General features: G+C 38.9%; 1 protein-coding gene across 1 annotated transcript in view; it reads right to left on the bottom strand.

Annotated features, from left to right (window-relative positions):
* Nucleotides 1-22,258, bottom strand: part of Rims1 (regulating synaptic membrane exocytosis 1) — a 547,387-nt gene that overhangs the window by 59,142 nt on the left and 465,987 nt on the right. Inside the window, 1 exon segment of the mRNA XM_048353904.1 lies at nucleotides 749-981. Within this exon segment, the coding sequence (XP_048209861.1) occupies nucleotides 749-981 (233 nt within the window).

Raw genomic sequence — 22,258 nt, 5'->3', positions numbered from 1 at the left:
CCTCATACCTTAGCCTTCTGAGTAGCTTGGATTACAGGCACAGGCTCCTATTGCCCAGTAATATTATGCAATTTTAAGAAATGTTTTATTCTATTTTAAGATACACTCATTTCTTCATTGGTTTAATATAAATTTATATGCATATACATATAATCAAACATTTCAGGACACAAAGCTTTTAAGATTTGTAAGCAGGAGGAAATTTTTTAAAGACAAGTTTATATTAAATCATCAGTCTTTGCATTAATTCACTGACCCATTTTGCTACAATAAAAATTGCTTCTGGGTTTTTACTTTCATTGAAACTGTAACAAAAGCCATTCAATTATATTTGTACAGAGCTTTGAAGGCTGTACTTCAAGTTGCACAACTGACATGATTTTCTCTAAAAAAGTATAGACAAAGCCTAAATGTCAGGCAATTGAATTATATATGGAACATTTTGAAAAAAGAAACTCCTGTTGCTTTTTTTGAATATAAAGCAATTTGGATGTCTAACACTTCTTTGCATTTCCTTATAAACATGGTTTTAGTTTTTTTTAATTCAAAGGAAAATATCTGAATGCTTTAATTTACTGGCAAGCTATAACTTCTTCTTTCTGCACAGAAAAAACATCACCAAATATTTAACATATTTTCAAAAGGAGAAAAAAATTCTTTTGCAAAGAAGAATGCAATATACAGTACAATGTACATCAGCAGGCATAGCAGGAAGGTTACAAATGGAAGACGAGTTTATTTTACTCACCTGTTTGGCTAAGCTGAGATGTGCTTCGACTTCTTCGAGAAACGATGGCTACCACTTTGGCACTCAGGCTGGATCTCCGTTTCTTCCCATGTGTTCCAACGGTACCCACGGCTGTGTCTGACTGGCTGCCATCATTATGCTCCAGTGTGTATATTTCTCCACTCATACTGGTGCTCTTTGTGATGGCTCTTCCCGTCCCCATCCGTCTGCCTTGTATTTTGGGGGTAAATGAACTATATTTACAAAGTAAAAGCATATATGAATCCATAAATTACTTGGCAGCATAACTGAAACTTTAAACCTAATTTATTTTTCAAATAATCCAGGTACATTTTTATGGAGGGAAATCAGTTGAATAGTAATCTTCAGGCTACAAATGGTCAAAGATGATATCACTCTCAAAATATTTATGGGGCACAGTTTAAAACAACAATATTCCAATACTGAATAATCTATAGACTTTCTAAAGACAACCAACAGCAATACAATTGGTGTTTTCCATGGGCTAGTGTTACTTACCTTCCGAATTTTATATTTCCTTACAATATTTGCCCAATCTGATTAATATGAGATTCTATGCCAGACCATTCCTTTCCTTTCTACTTGTCATTTTGAACTATAAAATATTCATAGGTTAATGTAGAATCTTTTAACAGTAGACATGCATTTAGTTCGCTACTCCAATTAAATCCTGGGAATATTAAAAATAGTGAAGTAGAAAGCACTGTGATTATATAAAACTTGTGTTCACATATATTGTTTCTGTTAAAAGGGAGCTCAGAGAGACAGGAGTGAGGTCAGCAATGCCTAAACCTATGGAAAAGACAAGGCTGGTCCCTGGGATCTTCTATGGAAGGTGGATTAAAAATTGAGACTTTCATTTGATGGAAATACTTGAGAATTATTTTGTTTGTTTGTTTGTTTTTGCCAGTTCTGGGCTTGGACTCCGGGCCTGTTCCTGGCTTCTTTTTTGCTCAAGGCTAGCACTCTGCCACTTGAGCCACAGCGCCTCTTCTGGCCATTTTCTATAAATGTGGTGCTGGGGAATCGAACCCAGAGCTTCATGTAAACGAGGCAAGCACTCTTGCCACTAGGCCGTATTCCCAGTCCCAATACTTGAAATTGTTATTTGCTTCAGATCCACATCAAAATTCCAATAATGTTATACTCATTTTTTCAATTCATTCCAATCAGCTTTTTATCACCTCAAAGTTTTAAGCCATTCACAAATCTGATAAATTTGCTATGCACTGTATATAGTGTTTTCCCCAAAATATTAATAAGTAATAAATATGATGAGTCTAAAAGTAATTCCTATGAGATTTATAATCTTATCTCCAGCAGACTGTCTTTTCTGAGAAATACTGCAATTATTTCTTCTGTGGCCTCACTAATTTACTTAAATATATTACCTGCTCTCCTTTCCTCTATAAGTCTATTCTTCCCCTCTGCTTGTTGTATAAATTTATTTGCAGAATGTTGCTGGTAGATATACAGAAATGTCAAGTCTTGGTTAATAATCAAAATTTTCACCCTCAACCAAATACTTGTTAGAGAGAACTGGTTGCTTTTCAATTCTTATCCATCCTTTTAGCACACTCTCTGTGATGGCTGCTGAAAAACTTGTGATAGGCTTGTAAGACTGAGAGCAAGGCTTCATGTTTACTTAACTATAGCAATGAAATGCTGAGAAGAACATAATGTTTAATTCTGTGAATAAACAGATTTTTGGCTTACAATGTTATATTAAAATGATTTTTTTCTCAGGAGAGGATCACAAAGGCTCAATAGCTGTGTGTATATGATCATATAAAATGATATTTATTGAAATGAACTCCAAGAAATTGAAACAAGACTTTTTTCTCCTTTTTCACTGTTTTTGATTTCTGTAAATTTTTGTCTTATATGACATTTACCTGTTTGAGGGAGAGTAAGGGTGAACCAGAAATAGTGGGAGAAAGGAAGAAATAATGCAGAATACTCACTAGATACTATGTTGAAAATGAACTATACAACTTGTTGGGGAGGGACTCTGGAGGGAAAACACTGGGAGAAAAAGAGGGAAGAGGTAATACTGTTCAAAAAGAAATGTACTCATTACATGACTTATATAACTGAAACCCCTCTCTGTAAAATACTTTTACAATAAAAATAAATAAAAAATGAATCTCTTGGGGGGCTGGGAATGTGGCTTAGCGGAAGAGTACTTGGCTAGCATGCAGGAAGCCCTGGGTTCGATTCCTCAGCACCACATAAACAGAAAAAGCTGTAAGTGGCTCAAAAGGTAGAGTGCTAGTGTTGGGCAAAAAGAATACAGGGACAGTGCTCAGGCCTGGAGTACCAGTCTTCAGGACTGGAAAAAAAAAGAACAAGAAAAGAAGAAGAAGAAGGAGAAGGAGAAGGAGAAGGAGAAGGAGAGGAAGAAGCAGCAGCAGCATATATGTACACATTTTCCTGATCCGTTCATCTACTGAGGGGCATCTGGGTTGGTTCCAGATTATAGCTATGACAAATTGTGCTGTGATGAACATTGTTGTGCTGGTGCCTCTATCAGAAAGAATGACATTGCCCCATTTGTAAGGAAATGGAAGGACTTGGAAAAAGTTATACTAAGTGAAGTGAGCCAGACCCAAAGAAACATGGACTCTATGGTCTGTCTCATAGGAAATAATTAGCACAGGTTTAGGCAAGTCACAGCAGAGGATCACAAGAGCCCAAGGGCTATACCCTTACGAACACATAAGATAATGCTAAGTGAAATGAACTCCACGTTATGGAAACGATTGTTATATCACTGTTGCAACTACTTTCAACGTGCTATGTGTAACTGTAGCTTCTATTATTGATAATCTTCTTGTGTTACCTTCCTGTGGTTTTACCCACACTATCTCTGTATCTTATCTGAGTATATTGGAAACTGTGTATACTGGTATTAGAACTAGAAAATTGAAAGGGAATACCAAATTCGAGAGACACAGAGTAAAAAAAGACAAACAACTACAAAAGCAATACTTGCAAAACTGTTTGGTGTAAATGAACTGAACAATTAATGGGGGTGGGGGAAGGGAAAGGGGGAGGGAGGATGGGGAAATGAGGGATGAGGTAACAAACAGTACAAGAAATGTATCCAATGCCAAACGTATGAAACTGTAACCTCTCTGTACATCAGTTTGATTAAAAAATTTTAAAAAAAGAAGAAGCAGCTGTGAAGAAATTTAAGATGTGAGTTATTTTTTTCTCAAAAAGTTATATATTTGGTTAAACGTTTAAAATCATTTTATATGATATGTACCCCTTCTGAAAGGGCTTAGGATACTACAATGTGGAATGATGATCAGTGGAAAACCTAAGGTCATTTTCAATCATTTCTATTGGCTTAATCAGTCAAATTAATCATTTCAGGGCAAAGTTTTAATACAAATATGTCTTTGACATTTACCCAAAGGATCACAAACAAAGCCATACTAAAGCTACCAGCACACCCATGTTCACTGCTGAATTATTTACCATAGCTAAGATATGGAACCAACCCAGATGCCCCTCAGTAGCTTAATGGATCTAGAAATAGTGGCACATATACACAATGGAATTCTATGCTTCTATCAGAAAGAATGACATTGCCACATTCATAAGAACATGGAACGACTTAGAAAAAAATCATACTAAGTGAGCCAGGCCCAAAGAAACATAAACTCTATGGTCTCCTGATTGATAATAATTAGTATATAACTAGGATAGTCTTAGCAGATGACCACAATATCTCAGTAGCTATGTATATATGATCACATAAGATGATGATAAGGGAAATGATTTCCAAAATATGGAAAAAAGTGGTTTATCAATGATGTTGTTATTTTTAACTTACTATATGAAATCATTTCTTTTTTCTACAGTTCATTTGTTGTCACTGTATTTGATTCTGGTACCCTGGGAGAATATATATATATATATATATATATATATATATATATATATATATGTTTGAATTAGGGAAGGGAAAGAAAACATTAAAATGGTGGATAAAAGGTGATCCAATGCAACAACAATACTTACAAGACAATATTTTGTAAACTAACTGTACAATTGGGGGGATGAGCTGGGAAGAAGGGGAGGTGGGGGAAAATGAGGGAAAGGATAACCAGTTGGACAAGAAATGTACTCACTACCTAAAGTATGTAACTGTCACCCCTCTGTACTTGACCTTGGCAATAAAAATAATAAATAAATAAACACATACTACCGCCCCCCCTCCAAAAGAAATATGCCTTTGACTGCCCTGGTCCAGTTTCTTTTTTTCATTTTGTTCAGCTTTTGCTGCAAACAAACAAACAAAAGCCCCACACTGTTTATTTGCAAATGCCTAAGTTAATTAAGAAGCATCATAAAGCTTTCTGATTTACAAAGTTTTTTATAGTCTCCTTTCCATTATAATTATTGTCTACAATATTTAATACTAATAATTTTGAGACTTAGATGTTATATATAAGAAAACACCTTATGTATCACCAAATTAGTATAGTTCCTATTGCTGAGTGACATCATTTCTGGGTAGGTAGTTGAAAAAGTGATCCATCTATATACAATCAGCCTTGATATAAAGCTTTTTCTTAAAAACTCAAGCAAATGAAACACTCACTTCTTGGCTCCATAGTCTTCCAGCTAGTATTTTTTCCTGCAAGTTCTCCTTAAAGAATTTTCTAGGCATCCCCTACCCTTCTTTCTGAACTAATCTGAGTCAATTTAGGAATATTTACTCATTCACTAAAACTGCTTTTAAAAAGTCAAAACCACTAATTCATCAAAGAGAATATCCCACCAGGTCATAATTCTATTGCTCTTGATAGAATATGTGGTCCAGTTTGAATTTATCTTAATGTTATTATTCCAGCTTTTCTAATTCTAAAATGATTATGCCCATTTGTGTATATAAGTACATGAGTTGCTCTGTTCACACTTAGTAATAGTTTCTCATTTTGCTGCTTCTCTAATGAAATAGTTGAAAAGTTGCCATGCATTTCTTTCTGATAATTATGCCTTTATTTTTAGAATAATGTGTTGATAGTGTGTCACCAAACAATATCCAAATGGAATACTTGGGATATTTGGAATAATTAAGTTAATATGCTGAAGAAGAGCCCTTAATAGGATCTCTCAGACTAGACCTGCCTTATTTCAGCTACTAGACTTAAACTAGGAGACAACAGAACACCCTCTTTTTTTTTTTTTTTTGTGCCAGTACTGGGGCTTGAATTCAGGGTCTGGATGCTGTTCTTTTTGCTAGCTTTTTTTGCTCAAGGCCTGTACTCTACCAGTTGAATTACAGCTCTACTTCTGACTTTTTGGTAAAAGTCTTACGTATTTTTCTGCCCTGGCTGGCTTCAAAACGTGATCTCAGCCCCCCGAGTAGTTAGTGTTATAGCTGTAGCCCACTAGTGCCAGGCTTTTTTCTTTTTTTTCAAACTCTAGTTTCATGTGTACTTTTCTGTTTTGTTAGTTTCTAGTCCTGTTTCTAGGGAAATTTAGCTCGGATATATATATATATATATATATATATATATATATATATATATATATATATATATATATATACTTGTAACTAATCATACATTCCTACGTAATAACAGAAAATGTATCCAAAGAAGATGTTTATTAGACAGAAAACATCAGGGATTATATATTAAAAGTTGGGCAGCAATTGGTAGGAAATGTGATTTGTTAGTCTTTCTGTATGTATATTTGTTTATATGCTACTAAGAACTTATAAAATTAAAGACAATGTCTGGTGTAGACAAACAACAAATTTTTTCTATAAAAGCTAGAATTATGTTTGCATGATGGCTTTGGCATTATGGCAGAAAAGTAAAAGTGTAGTTTATAATTCTTTTTTATTTATATTCCTTTTGTGTCAGTCCTGGGGCTTGCACCTAGGGCTTGGTCACTGTCCCTGAGCTTCTTTGTTCGAGGGTAGTATTCTACCACTTGAGCCACAGCTCGAATTCTGACATTTTGGTGGTCAATTGGGGATGAGTCTCAGAGTCTTTCTTATCCTGTCTGGCTTTGAGCTATAATCATCAGAGTTCAGTTGCCTAAGCAGCTAGGATTACAGGAGTGAGCCTCTAGTACCCAGCTATATACTCATTTTCTTTACTGAAATTATTTTCTCAGTTGGTGATTAAGACATGTCTTACATTATGTGTTCCCAAGAGACAGCCATGAAAGCGAACAGAATTTGGATGAAAATATGTGCTACATTTGGTAGAACTCTTTTCTTCTCTATTTATTTATTGTCAAAGTGATGTACAGATAGATTACAGTTTTATATGTAAGGAAGAACTCTTTTTCTTACTGGTTTACCTAAAGTAATAAGTACCTCAATGATTCTGATATAAAGAGCTAAAGTAGCCCCAGACATTAAAGAAATTATACTTTCAATACTTTGACTAGGTTAACTTTAAGGGAAATTTTGTAAGAAGTTATTGATTAACAATAATTTTTAATGTAAGGACTGAATTCCACCAAGTGGAGATATCAAATTAGTGTAATGATTCTGCCTGAACAGCTATATTAAAAATATGATTTCACTTTAGCTTCAGTGGCATAGGAGAGGACCAGAAATACTAAAAAGAGATGATGAGAATGTGGAAAAATTGGAACATAATTGGTGGAAATGCAAAATGATGTGGTGCTTCAGAAAAGTGTGGTGGTTCTGTTAAATTTAGAGTTTAACTTGAAGTTTCTATATAACTGAATGTTTCATCAAAACTTTAAATAAGTATGTTACTCCTTAACCTAGCAATTTCATTCCTATATATAAACTCAAGAGAAAATGTATTTCCCATAAACACACATGAACATTCATCCTGACATTATTTATAACAATTGACTGGAAACAACTCAAATGATATCGACTGATGAATTAAAATTAAGAACTGTACAATGGGACGTGATCAATCATAAAAAAATCAAATATGAATTTGTGCTATAATGTAGATGAGGTTAAAAACAGACTATGTGAAAAAAGCCATGTATATGATACACTTCCATATAAATGAAATGTTTAAGTTAAGGTGAAATATAGATGGGGGGGGGGAATCCAGGGCTGGAGAACAGCATTTTGAGTGGTAGGGTTCTTTCATGGTTCTGACGTAGTTATGCAGTTACATTGCAATAATGATTGTTCAACATTGAGAAAAACTTAGGAAACATGGAACTACAGACTTTGTGCCAGTTTTATAAAATGTGAATTCTACCTCATTAAGAAAAGATCTTTAGATAAACCCGGGAAGATGGCAGAGGAGCAACAGAGCCCTAGCTAAGCTCCCTCCCACATTGCAGTTTTACCACTCCAGAAAAACTTTTACTCCTAGAAAGACAGCCCAAGTAAGTTATAACAGTACAGGGATTCTGGCCAGGAAGGGAAAATCGACTTTGCTTGCCTAAAAACACAGATTTGAGCTCGAAACGGAGTCCCACCGCCACGCCAGTGCTGCACACTTAAAGCACAGAATAGCAACCAGGAGGAAATCCTCCAGATGGCAGCAGACAGACACAGAATGCAGGCTGAGCACGGTCAGGCAAAAATCGCAGAGGAAGCCTGAGTACCCCACAAAAGACATTCTCACTTGCACCCACAGAGCAGCTTCTGGAAGGTAGCCCTTCCCCCACGGCCAGAGCAAAGTGCCATCTCTGACACTGGCATAGGGTCAGACCAGACAGGAACTAAAGCGGGCCTGGGGAAAGCGAGGACAAAGGGGCCATCTTTGAAAAGGACAAGAAGGACTGACCAGTGAGAGCTAACTCTGTCCAGGAGAACTACCCCTGCCCAGGTGGGAGGTTCCTCACAAGTCGCGGCTCACAGACTCAGGTGAACTCAGCCAGAGGTGCCCTGCCCTGCCTGCTAGAATTTCTAAATTAAAACTGAAAGCGGGAAGCAGCTACTGGCGGCATGGAACAACCCAACAGGAGAACAAACAGTTCCCGAGACAGAAAAAAGTTCCCATCACAGAGGAAGCCGAATTCCCAGCTAAAAATGGAGCTGAATTCCATAGCCAGCTCCACCCAGGAGGCTGTGCCACCCAGGAGGGAGGAACCTCCCCCAGAAAAGAGACTTTCAGCCAGGTCATCCGGCCCAGAGGTGCCCTGCCCTGCTGAGTCCACAGCCTATCCAAAGCCAGGCATTAAAGGCAGCAGACCCAGAGCAGATGGGAGGAGCCACGGATCCCAAGACTGTTCATGTGTCCCATCTACAAAGGACACTCAAGTCCTACCTGCAAGCTGTGTGAACCATAGAGCCCCAGGATTTCACTAACAGGGGAGGAAGGTCAAAGCAGATCCAGTCCCCACAAACTGAAAGCAAGTCAAACCAGCCAAGCAGCAAAATAGACTGCAGACCTTTGCAAGGAAACCAGAGACTGTAGAAAGCCCACCCAAACAAGGAAGGCTCCATATTTTCAAACTTCTTTAACCTTTTTTTTTTTTTTCCATTTCTGAGACGTCATTGATTTTTTGTTTTCCAATTTATTTGTTTCTTTTAGCAAGTTTTTTTTTTTTGGTTGTTCGTTTTTCTGTTGTGTTTTTTTAAAATAATTGTTCTCTGTTGGGTGCATTTGTCTTCCTTTTCTTTTTCTTTATTTCTCTCTTCACATTCTCTTTCTTTAAAAATTACTTTCCTATGAATAACACCTCCACTCTTTTCTGCTAATTCTCCACTTTCTATCATTTTAACTTTGTTCTTTCTACTGATTCTACTCTTCTCCACATTTCCATGTAACTGAAACTAAACCAAAATCATCACCACCACCCTCATACTTTGTACTCTATTCTCTTTACTACCGCTAACTTACCCTCCTGATTTACTTCCAGGACCTCCAGATTCCATTGACCCCTGGTTTTTGAATAGAGGGTATCCCTGCTCAATCCGAGTAAATCAAAGGGGTTCAAAGACAGAGCCAGCCTGCCCAAAAGGAACTTAATATAAGAAAAAATTGCTGAAAGGGTTGTAACAGTAAATAAGTAACTACTGAATACAGGATTCAGGACTGGTTGTTATAGCAAAATTTTATTCGTTAGGAACACCAAATCTAATTTTATATACAAGTATACAAGGTATCTGTATATAATCGTGAAGTTCTAAGGTTTACACAATAGTGCTTTAGGGCCTGCTTTGGGTCTTAAATGGTTCTCACAGGTCCTTGTAGATTGGAATTCCCAATCCAAATGGGCAGAAGAACACAAGAAAGATGGAAAACATTGGAGTCTCATCTCCCACTCAAAACAAGCAGAAAGCAGAGCAGTCAATCAAAGACATAGAAGAGAATCCACAAAATGTTCTACAAAGTCTACTGATAAAAATGTTAAATGAGAGACAGGAGGAAGACAGCGGAGAAGCTGCAGAGCACTATCTGCGCTCCCTCCGACACCGTAGTTTTATCACCCCATAGAAACTTTTACGCCTAGAAATACAGCTACAGTAAGTTCTAACAGTACAGGGATTCTGGCCAGGAAGGAAAAATCGACTTTGCTCATCTGAAAACACAGATTTGAGCTCCGGGCAGAGTCCCACCACCACAGCAGTGCCAGAGCCGGCAAAGCGCCCGGCACAGCAACCCACAAGCTGCGCAGCTAAAGCACACAGCCATGACCAGGTAGAAATACTCCAGATGGCGGCTAAGCACGGATGACCTGAAATCGCAGAGAAAGTGTAAGTACCCCATGAAAAACATTCCCACTCGCACCCACAGAGCAGCTTCTGGAAGGCAGCCCATCCCCCACCACCAGAGCGAAGCGCCATCTTTGCCACTGGCATTGGGTCAGACTAGATTGGAACTAAAGCAGGCCTGGGGAAAGTGAGGTCAAAGTAGCCATCTTTGAAAAGGGCAAGAGGGACCGACCTGTGAGAGTCAACTCCGCCCAGGAGAACGCCCCCTGCCCAGGCGGGGGGCATGTCCTGGGCCACGGCTCAGCCAGAGGTGCCCCGTCCTGCCCACTGGAATTTCTAAATTCACAGCAAATGCAGAGAGCAGCTCCCGGTGGCACGGAAACACCAGACAGGGGAACAAACAGTTCCTGAGAAAGTTAAACAGTCCCGTCACAGAGGAAGCCCAATTCATAGCCTGAAACGGAGCTGCACTCCATAGCCAACTCCACCAAGGAGGCCGTCCCGCCCAGGAGTGTGTAGCCTCCCCCAGGCAAGCAACTCTCAGTTGGATAAAACAGGCCAAAAATGCCCGGCTCTGCTGAGTCCACAGCCTATTCATAGCCAGGCATTAAAGGCAGCGGCCCCACAGCAGACAGAGGAGCTACGGTTCCTGAGACTCCTCAAGTCCCCATCTACAGAGGATGCCAAGGACTGCCAGCAAGCTGTGCAAACCACAGAGACCCAGGATTGCACCAACAGAGGTGAAAGATGAGAACAGTACCACCCCCTGCAAACTGAAATCAAGTCAAACACAGCCAAGCAGCAAAATAGACTGCAGACCATTGCGAGGAAACCAGAGACTGGGGAAAGACCACCAAACAAGGAGGACTACATTTTTTTCACTTCTGAAAGGTCGTCGGTTTTATTGTTTGATTGTTTGTTTTGTTTTCCATTTTTACCTGTTTGTTTTATCAAGTTTTTTTTCTTTGCTGTTTGTTTGGGTTGTTCCTTTTCTGTTTTATTTTCTTTTTCTTTTTAAAATAATTTTTCTCTGTTTTGTGCATCTGTCTTCCACTATCTTTACTTTATTTCTCTCTCTGCGTTCTCTTTCTCTAAAAATTACTTTCCTATGAATAACACCTCCACTCTTTTCTGCTAACTCTCCATTGTCAATCATTTTAACCTTGTTCTTTCTACTGATTCTACTCTTCCCCACATTTCCACGTCACTGAAACTAAACCAAAACTACCACCACCCCTCCCCAATACATTTTACTCTATTCTCTTTACTACCTCCAACTTACCCTCCTGACTTGCTGCCTGGCTTCCAGTTTCCATTGACTCCTGGTTATTGGATAGAGGGTATCCCAGCTTAATCTGAGTGAATCAAAGGGGTCCATAGAGAAAGCCAGTCCTAAAAGAACTTAATATAAAAACAAGAACTGCTTATAGGGTTGTAACAGTAAATAAGTAACTACTGATTACAGGGCCCAGGATCGGTTGCTATATTGAAATTGTATTCTTTAGGAACACCAAATCTAATTTTATAGACAGGTATACAGGATATCTGTGTATAACTGTGAACTTGTAAAATTTACACAACAGTGCTTGGTAAAGGCAGTTTTGGGTCTTAAATGGTGCTCATAGGTGCTTGTAGATTGGCATTTCCAGTCCAAATGGGCAGAAGGAACACAAGAAAGATGGCAAACAATGAAGTCTTATCCCCCACTCAAAACAAGCAGGATGCAGAGCAGTCAATCAAAGACATAGAAGAGAACCCCCAAAAGCTCTACAAAGTCTACTGATAAACCTGATAAATGAAAAGTTTGAATCTCTTCAGTCAATTATTCTAGAGTGTGAGGAGGCAAAGCAACAATTAATGGAGAATTTCATGGCATCCACAAATAGAAAGATAAATGAACTTCAAGAGTCAAATGAAAAGATAGCTAACCAGCTTAAAGATTTAAGAGACAAGACTCAAACCAAAGTAATGAAGCCCAATTCAAGGCTAACAGGTACTGAGGAACACTAGAGAAAGAAGTTAATGGAATTGGCAAACTATTTAACAGAATATTAACCAACAAATTCCCAAATATCCAGAAGGATAGGCCTATACAGATACAAGAAGCATTTAGAACCCCAAACCGACCAGACCAGAATAGGACATCCTACTGGCACATTGTGATCAAAACAGAATCAATAGAGTCCAAGGAAAGAATCCTTAAAGCTATTAGGGAGAAGAAAATAATCACATATAAAGGAAAAGCAATCAGAATTACCCCAGACTTCTCAGCAGAGACCATGAAAGCAAGGAGAACCTGGAATGAGGTATACCAAACCCCAAATAAAAATAACTACCAACCAAGAATAGTGTACCCAGCTAAACAATCATTCGTAGCCAAAGGTCAAATAAAAGTCTTCCACAGTAAGGAACAACTGACCAGCTTTACAGAAAATCCTCAAAGATGTACAGGCAAAATAATCAAGATCACAATACAGATAGAGAAATGTACCCTAAATAGAAAACCAGAATATTAGATCAAGAAATGGGAAGACACAGCTTCTAACAAGATAGATATAATGAAAGGAAAAATGATCATCCCTCAATGCTAACTCTCAACATAAACAGACTTAATTCTCCAATCAAACGACATAGGCTCATAAGTTGGATCAAAAATCAAGATCCATCTTTCTGCTGCCTGTTAGAGACACATCTGTATAGGAAAAGCAAATATCTTCTAAAAGTGAAAGGCTGGAATAAAATCTACCAAGCAAATGGCCTCCATATGCAGGCTGGAGTTGCAAACCTAATATCAGATAAAATTGACTTTAAATTTAAAACGGTAAGAAGAGGCAAAGAAGGTAACTACATTCTAATAAAGGGATCTCTCCTACAGGAAAATATAACCATCCTAAATATCTACAAACCAAATACAGGAACACCCAACTTCATCAAGCAAACACTACTGACTCTAAAAGCACTCATAGAACTAAACACATTGATAGTTGGAGACTTTAATTTTCCACTGTCACCTCTGGACTGAGCAAAGAAACCACAGAACTAAACAACTGCATAGACCAACTAGACTTGATGGACATATACAGAATATTCCATCCAGCAGCAAAAGAATACACATTCTTTTCAGCAACACATGGAACATTCTCCAAAACTGATCACATCTTAGGGCACAAAGAAAATCTGTACAAATTCTGAAGTATCAAAATCATTTCCTGCATTCTCTCAGACCACAATGGAATAAAATTAGAGCTCAACTCAAACAGCCAGCACAGAAAATCCTAGAATTCATGGAGACAAAAACAATACACTGCTGAACCATCAGTGGGTTATTGAAGAAATTAGAACACAAATTCAAATGTTTATGTAATTCAACCAAGATGAGTACACAAAGTACCAGCTCCTATGGGACACAGCAAAGGCAGTACTCAGAGGATAATTTATATCTCTGTCTGCCTAAACCAACAAACTGGAGAAGCAGCAACTCAACAACTTAAGGAAGCACCTTAATCTCCTCGAAAGAGAATAACAAGCAAACCATACCAATATTTCTCAAACTCTTCAATGAAATTGAAAGAGAGAGTTCACTACCAGACACATTCTATGATGCCCGTATAACCCTCATTCCAAAACCAGGCAGGGACCCGTCACGGAATGAGAACTATAGACCGATTTCCCTGATGAACATAGATGCAAAAATTCTCAGCAAAATTCTGGCCAATCGATTTCAACAGGTCATCAAAAAAATCATACACCATGATCAAACTGGATTCAGCCCGGGGATGCAAGTTGGTGCAATATATGCAAGTCAATTAATGTAATCCACCACATCAACCGGAGCAAGGTAAAGAACCACATGGTTATATCTCTGGATGCGGAAAAGGCATTCAATAAAATCCAGCACCCATTTATGGTAAAAGCTCTGGAAAAACAAGGATTCCAGGGAATACTGCTGAATATAATAAAGGTAGTTTATAACAAACCAACAGCAAGCGTAATCCTAAATGGTGAAAAACTAAAGCCATTCCCTCTAAAATCAGGAGCAAGACAGGGATGCCTGCTTTCTCTCCTTCTCTTCAACATAGTACTGGAATTCCTCTTCAGAGCAATTAGGCAAGAAGAAAACATAAAGGGGATCTAAATAGGAAAAGATGAAGCTTAACTTTCTCTCTTTGCAGATGACATGATCCTATACCTAAAGAACCCCATAGACTCTACTCCCAAGCTACTGGAGCTGATCCAAAACTTTGGCAAAGTTGCAGGATACAAAATAAACTCTCAATATTCAATGGCATTTCTATATGCTAATGACTCGAACGCTGAGACTGAAATCAGGAAAGGAACTCCTTTTGCAATAGCCTCAAAAAAAAACACATAAAATACCTAGGAATAACCTTAACCAAAGAAGTGAAAGACCTCTATGATGAGAACTTTAAAATCATAAAAAATGAAATTAAGGCAGAACTAAGGAAATGGAAAAACCTCCCATGCTCTTGGATTGGCAGGTTTGATATAATCAAAATGGCAATGTTGCTAAAGTATAGCTACAAATTCAATGCAATACCCATTAACCAACACCATTTTTTAAGGAAATAGACGAAGCAATCCAGAAATTCATATGGAACAATAAAAGACCTATAATAGCAAAACCAATCCTAAGCAGAAAGAACAGTGCTGGAGGAATTACAATACCCAACTTCAAGCTGTATTATAAAGCTATAGTAATAAAAAAAGCTTGGTATTGGCATGGACCAGTCCTGAAGACTAATGAAACAGAATTGAAATACCAGAAATGAACCCACAGAACTATGCCTACTTAATGTTTGATAAAGGAGCTAAAAAAAATAATCTGGAAGAAATAGCCTCTTTAACAATTGGTGCTGGAAAAACTGGTTCAACACATGCAACAAACTAAAACTAGATCCTTATATATCACCCTGGACCAAAATCAATTCCAAATGGATCAAAGATCTCGAAATTAAAACAGAGAGCCTGAAAACACTAAAGGAAGGAGTAGGAGAAACATTTGGGCTCCTTGGAACAGGACGGAACTACATCCAAAGACCCTGAAATGGTACAAATCAAGGAAAGGATGGACAAATGGGACTGCATCAAACTGCAGAGCTTCTGCAAGGTAAAGGACATACCTCCCAAGACAAACAGAAAGCCCACAGATTGGGAAAAGATCTTCACTGGCCATACAATGGACAAAGGCCTCATATCTAAAATACATGCAGAACTAAAAAAATTACATTCCTCCAAAACAAACCCACAAAGAACCAATAGCCTCTCAAAAAGTGGGCTACAGATTTAAAAAGAGACTTATCTGATGAGGAAATGAGAATGGCCAAGAGACATATAGAAAAGTGCTCTACATCACTGGCCATAAAAGAAATGCAAATCAAACCAAAATTGAGATTCCATCTCACCACACTAAGAATGTCCTATATCAAGAAGACTAACAATAACTAATGTTGGAGGGTTGTGGCCAAAAGGGAACCCTACTTCATTGTTGGTGGGAATGTAAACTGGTTCAGCCACTCTGGAAAGCAGTATGGAGATTCCTCAGAAGGCCAAACATAGAGCTTCCCTAGCACCCAGCAGCCTCACTATTGGGCATCTACCCAAAGTACCACAAACAAGAACACACTAAAGCCACTAGCACAGCAATGTTCATCACAGCACAATTTGTCATAGCGAGAATCTGGAACTAACCCAGATGCCCCTCAGTAGACGAATGGGTCAGGAAAATGTGGTACATATATACAATGGAATTTTATGCCTCTATCAGAAAGAATGACATTGCCCCATTTGTAAGGAAATGGAAGGACTTGGAAAAAATTATACTAAGTGCAGTGAGCCAGACCCAAAGAAACATGGACTCTATGGTCTGTGTCATGGGGAATAATTAGCACAGGTTTAGGCTTGTCACAGCAGAGGATCATAAGAGCCCACTAGCTATACTCTTATGAACATATAAGATGTTGTTAAGTGATATGAACTCCATGTTATGGAAATAAGTGTTATATTATTATTGTAATTATTTTCAACATGTGATGTGAAACCATAGCTTCTATTATTGATGATCCTCTTGTATCCCCTTCCTGTGGGTGTACCTGCATTATCTCTGTATCTTATTTGAGTACATTGGAAAATGTGTGTACTTGTATTAGAACTAGGAAACAGGAAGGGAATACCAAAATCAAGAGACACAGGATAAAAAGACAAACGACTACAAAAGCAATACTTGCAAAACTACTGTAAATCAACTGAACACTCATGGGGGGAATGTAAACGGGGCAGGAGAGAGGGGGGAATGTGGGAGGAGGTAACAAACAGTACAAGAAATGTATCCAACGACTAACATATGAAACGCTAACCTCTCTGTACATCAGTTTGACAATAAAAATTAAAAGTAAATAAATAACTTTTGGGCATCTATCCAAAAGACCACGAACAAAATCACAGTAATGCCACCAGCACAACAATGTTCATCGCAGCACAATTTGTCATAGCAAGAATCTGGAACCAACCCAGATGCCCCTCAGTAGAAGAATGGATCAGGAAAATGTGGTATATATACACAATGGAATTTTATGCCTCTATCAGAAAGAATGACATTGTCCCATTTGTAAGGAAATGGAAGGACTTGGAAAAAATTATACTAAGTGAAGTGAGCCAGACCCAAAGAAACATGGACTCTATGGTCTCCCTTATTGGGAATAATTAGTACAGGTTTAGGCAAGTCATAGGAGAGCATCACAAGGCCCAATAGCTATACCCTTATGAACACATAAGATGATGCTAAGTGAAATGAACTCCATGTTATGGAAATGATTGTAATATCACAGTTGTAACTACTTTCAACGTCCCATGTGTATCTGTAGCTTCTATTATTGATGATGTTCTTGTATCACCTTCCTGTGGCTGTACCTACACTATCTCTGTAATGTTATCTGAGTATATTGGAAACCGTGTATACTGGTATTGGAAGTAGGAAATTGAAATCAAATACCAAATTTGAGAGACACAGGGTAAAAAAAAGACAAACAACTACAAAAGCAGTACTTGCAAAACTGTTTGGTGTAAGTGAACTGAACACCTCCGGGGGGGGGGGGGGGGAAGGAAAAGGGGGAGGAAGAAGGGGGATATGAGGGACAGGGTAACAAACAGTGCAAGAAATGTATCCATTGCCTAACGTATGAAACTGTAACCTCTCTGTACATCAGTTTGATAATAAAAATTTGAAAAAAATATAAATAAATAAATAAATAAAATAAAAAAGATCTTTATGACTAAATATATTTTATCAGTGTTGTCAATATGTACATAGTTTTATTTTGTTTTCTGAGATTTAAGCTGATGTTGTCATGAACTGATCAGTTAGTCTGAAAGTCTTTTCTAAACATCTACATGGTTTTATTTAATGGATTATGCACTCTTTTCAATGATGTGTACTATTACAGAAAACATAAAATAATATATATAACTGAACTAAATTTTTTCAAAGCCTCTGATATTCAAAGTAATTCAGTTGAATAGGATGTATGTCACCTAAAAAATCAACCTTTCGCAAGCCTGAACAGCTCTGTTTCCTATAGGCTACAGGTTCTTTTACAAAAATATATTTATTATCTTTATATTTATTATCAAAGCAGTTATACAAAGGATTTCCCATTCAACAAAGCAGATGAGTAGTCATCAATAGATAGTCGTCAGTGCTACCCTTTCAACATTTTCACCTTCCCCTCCCAACCTCCCTCTTCACTTTTCTTAGTTTTGTAGGATATGTATTGTATTTAGTTTTGCAAATTAACAAGGTACTTTATAAATGCAGATTGATCTGCGTCACCCTTTCAACCTTCCCTCCCCCTTTAATCCACTGTTTTCCATTTTCCCCTTTATTGTTGCATTTGCAATGAGTCCTTGACTGTATTCTCCTTTCTTTTCCCCCTTTACATGTCTATCCCTCTTCTCTTTGCCCCTCCCCTTTTTCCAAGTACTCATTTCCTGGTGCTTGTTGGACTGTGACTTAGTCTTTCTAAAGAATTATGTACTATTTAAGCTCTTCATGGAAATGATAGGCAATAAAAAAGGTATACCTGGAATTTCAGTACTAATTTAGACATGTAGTGAAAGTGAGGCTTGGTGGAGACAGTGATTTATTTTAGCCTGTACTGTAAACATGCAGACTTAACCATAAAGTAGCAATGACAATTTAAGAAGTCTATGCATGCCCAGTCAAATTGAAGATGCTATCAATATTGAAACAGTGCTCATTTCATGTAATTTATATAATTAAAACAGGCATATATTCAGTGGAAACAAACACACTGGCACAGTGCAAAATGAAAGAGTATGCTTCTTAGAGTCAATTAAATTATAACAGACAGATGAGAAACTCATTTTAATCCATCATTTTTAAAGAACATTTTTGGTACCTGTGTGACAATCTTGGGGCTTAAACTCAGGCCTCTGAGTTGTCCCTGGGCTTTTATGTTTGAGGCAAGCACTCTACCATTTGAGTCCCAGTTCTACTTTTAGTGTTTTTTGTAGTTAATTGAAGACAAGAGTCTTCACATTTTCTTTCCCAGGCTGTCTTTGAACCTTAATCCTCAGACTTCAGCCTCCTATGTAGCTAGGATTATAGGCATGAGTCACTGATGCCCCGCAAAACACCTATGTTTTAAAAATCAAAGCACTTAGAAATTTAATATGTGTACAACAAATGTCAGTGCAGCCAGGTTCATTAAACATAAATTTGTTGACTTACAATAACTAGTAGACCCCAGCAAAATATTAACTGAAGACTTCAGTATCCCACTCTCACTAATAGAAAGATCATCCAAAGGGGGGGAAATCAACAAAGAAACTTCAGAACTAAATGCAACTACATGCCACAGAGACTTGACAGACATCTATAGAATGTTTCATCCATCAGCTATACAACACACATTCTTCTCCACAGCCCATGTGATTTTTTCCAAAACAGATCATATTTTAGGATAAGACCCATGTTCCTGCATTCTATCAGAATATAATGGAATTAAACTTGAACTCAACAGCAAAAGGTATTATGGAAAATATTCAAACACATTGAGCTTGAACAATACATTGTTGAATGACCAGTGGATCACTGAATGAATACATGAGGAAATCAAAAACTTTCCAAAATCTATTAAAAATGAAAACAGGACCTATCTATCAGCAGAGGCAATGTTAAGAGGAAAATTCATATCTCGGTGTATAGTACAAAAACAAAAGGCTAAGAATAAAACCAAACCAAGTTAGTAGGTGGAAAGACATAAGTACTAGGGCAGAAATGAACGAAATGGAGACCCAAGGAATATAAAAAAGACTCAGTGAAACACATACTGACTCTTTGAAAAACATATGATAAGAACCTAGCTAATTCACCAAAGTGGGAAAAAACCAAATTAATAAAATTAGAGATGACAAAGAGAATATCACAACAAATACCAATGAAATACAAAGTATCACAGGGAATATTTTGAAAGTATATTCAAACTAGAATATCTAGAAGGCCGGGGTATGTTTCTAGATTTAGTTGATCTTATAAATATTGAATTAGAGCATATATATATGTATATATGTATACATATATATACATATATATATATATATATATTTATTCCTTAAAGAGATTTCTAAGAAGCAATGAGGGGGAGAAAGATGGCGCCAACAGAATAGGGAGGCACCCTGACTTGCTCCAACTGAATAGCGAGCTGGGAACTCCAACACCCAACACCCCATCAATAACCCAGCAAAACCAGCAGCCAGAAGCAGTGGAGAAACTCAGGAAAACAAAAAGGAGCAAAAAAGAAGAACCAAAAATCTACACGGAGCCGGAGAATCTCCGGGGCACCCTCCCCCCACCAGCCGACCCTGGCCCAAACAGGGTCAGGCTGGGAAAGGGGAACCCGGCGATCGGCAGACAGGCTGCCAGGAGTGCAGAATTTAGATAGCAGGAGACCCCACGGACACAAGGGAGGGTGCGAACCAAGACACACACCGGCAGCGATGAGAAGTTCGGGTCCACACCGGGTTCAGACAAGGGAACCCAGCGCGCAGAAAGAGGGAACTGGGGAAGACACCACGACACTTCGCCAACCCCTGAAGGACCAACAGCTGCGCGGGACACACACACAAAGCAGCAACAGTGAGTCCCCCATTACCCCCTCACCCAACGGGAGACCAGCTATCAGAGACCCAAGCCCTACAAAGAAGCTAGATCTCCCTCCCTCCCCCTCCCCACCCCGAGGGAACAAAGAACCCCCAAATCAGGCAGGGAGCTCCCATCAGGCGCTGGGAAGTCAGTTTAGCAGGGGAAGTGCGGAGCAGCCCCAAGGCCCCACAGGTTCCTGAACTGGCAGAACCGGCCCCGCCCTCGTCCCAACAGGGGCCGGGGGGACGGCCGGCAGTGCAAGCCCCACCTGAGGTGCCTGGAGCTCGCAGACTCTTACAACTAAAATCACAGGCGCTGGTGGGCAATACCAGCCCAGCAGGGAAACCTGGGCCTGATCACGTCCCCCCCTCACAGCGGAGGCGAGGTCTGAGGGTGCTAACCCACACCGGACAGTCGATCCCACTGGGCCCCACACATACCGCCCCCCCCCAACGGACTCGCGGGAGGGCGCAAACACAACCCAACAACCCAGGGCTCGCTCTGGGAGACATATCCCGCTAAAGTGCCTGTTGTAGTGGACACACAGCACACAGGAGGGCGGGGCCCCCGGCAACAGCACCCGCTCTGGTAGGCGTACCCTGCACTGGTGGGCGGAGCCACAGCGACTGCACCTGCTGCCGTAGACATGCCTACACAGGAGGGAGGGAAGACCTACACAGATCTCCAGATGAGCAAATCACAAAGAAACATAACTCTGTTCATTAAAGGACAAGCCAACTCGCCAGCTCCAAAAAGCAGCACGACTGAAGAAGAGATGGAGACTATAAAAGCAAATGAGGCCATGTTAACAGGAATGATCAAAAGCGTCAGAAATGAAATCAGAAAACAATTCCAGGAGTTTAGAGTGGAAATCTGGAAGAACACCCAGGAAGCCAAGAAAGAAATGGAAGCAAAAATGGATACAATGCAAGCCTTCTTTAAAGAAAATCTCCACATCCTGAGAATTGAAATGCATGAAAAAATAGATTTAAAATACAACTCTTTAAAGGAAGAAATTTTCACGATCAGATCTGATATGACAACCATAAATAGCACTCTGACATCCATAAACTCCACAATTGAAACCATAACACAAAGAGTGGACCATATAGAATCCAGAATCTCTCGCCTGGACGACGAAGCAGCCGACAACAACCAGAAAATGACCACACTCCAAGAAAAGGTGAGGCTTCAGGTCAGGCTAATCCAGGAACTAATGGACAAAGACAAGAGATATAATCTGCGCATAATTGGAATAGAAGAAGGAGCTGAATACCAGAGCAGAGGGCTTAATCATGTTCTCAATAAAGTTATTGCAGAAAACTTCCCCAATCTCACAGGGGACCCCATCCAGGTAACCGAAGCCTATAGGACACCTGGCAGGCCAGACCCCAGGAAAGCCACACCAAGGCAAATAATATTCAAGACTACAGACCTCAAGATTAAAGAGCAAATTCTGAATTCAGCCAAAGCGAAGAAAGAAACTTTCTTCAATGGGAAGAGGATTTGAATAACATCCGACTTATCCACACAAACTTACCAAGCTCGAAGTGAGTGGAAGAACACCATCCAAGTACTTCAGAATAACAATTTGCAACCTTGGATCAAATATCCAGCGAAATTGGAGTTCACATTCGAAGGGAAAACCAGATCTTTCCACACCAAAGAGGAG

Source organism: Perognathus longimembris, chromosome 9, assembly GCF_023159225.1.
Source record: "Perognathus longimembris pacificus isolate PPM17 chromosome 9, ASM2315922v1, whole genome shotgun sequence".
Classification (NCBI taxonomy): Eukaryota; Metazoa; Chordata; class Mammalia; order Rodentia; family Heteromyidae; genus Perognathus; species Perognathus longimembris.
Note: the sequence above shows the minus strand (reverse complement) of the source record. Positions and strands in the feature narration are given on the sequence as shown.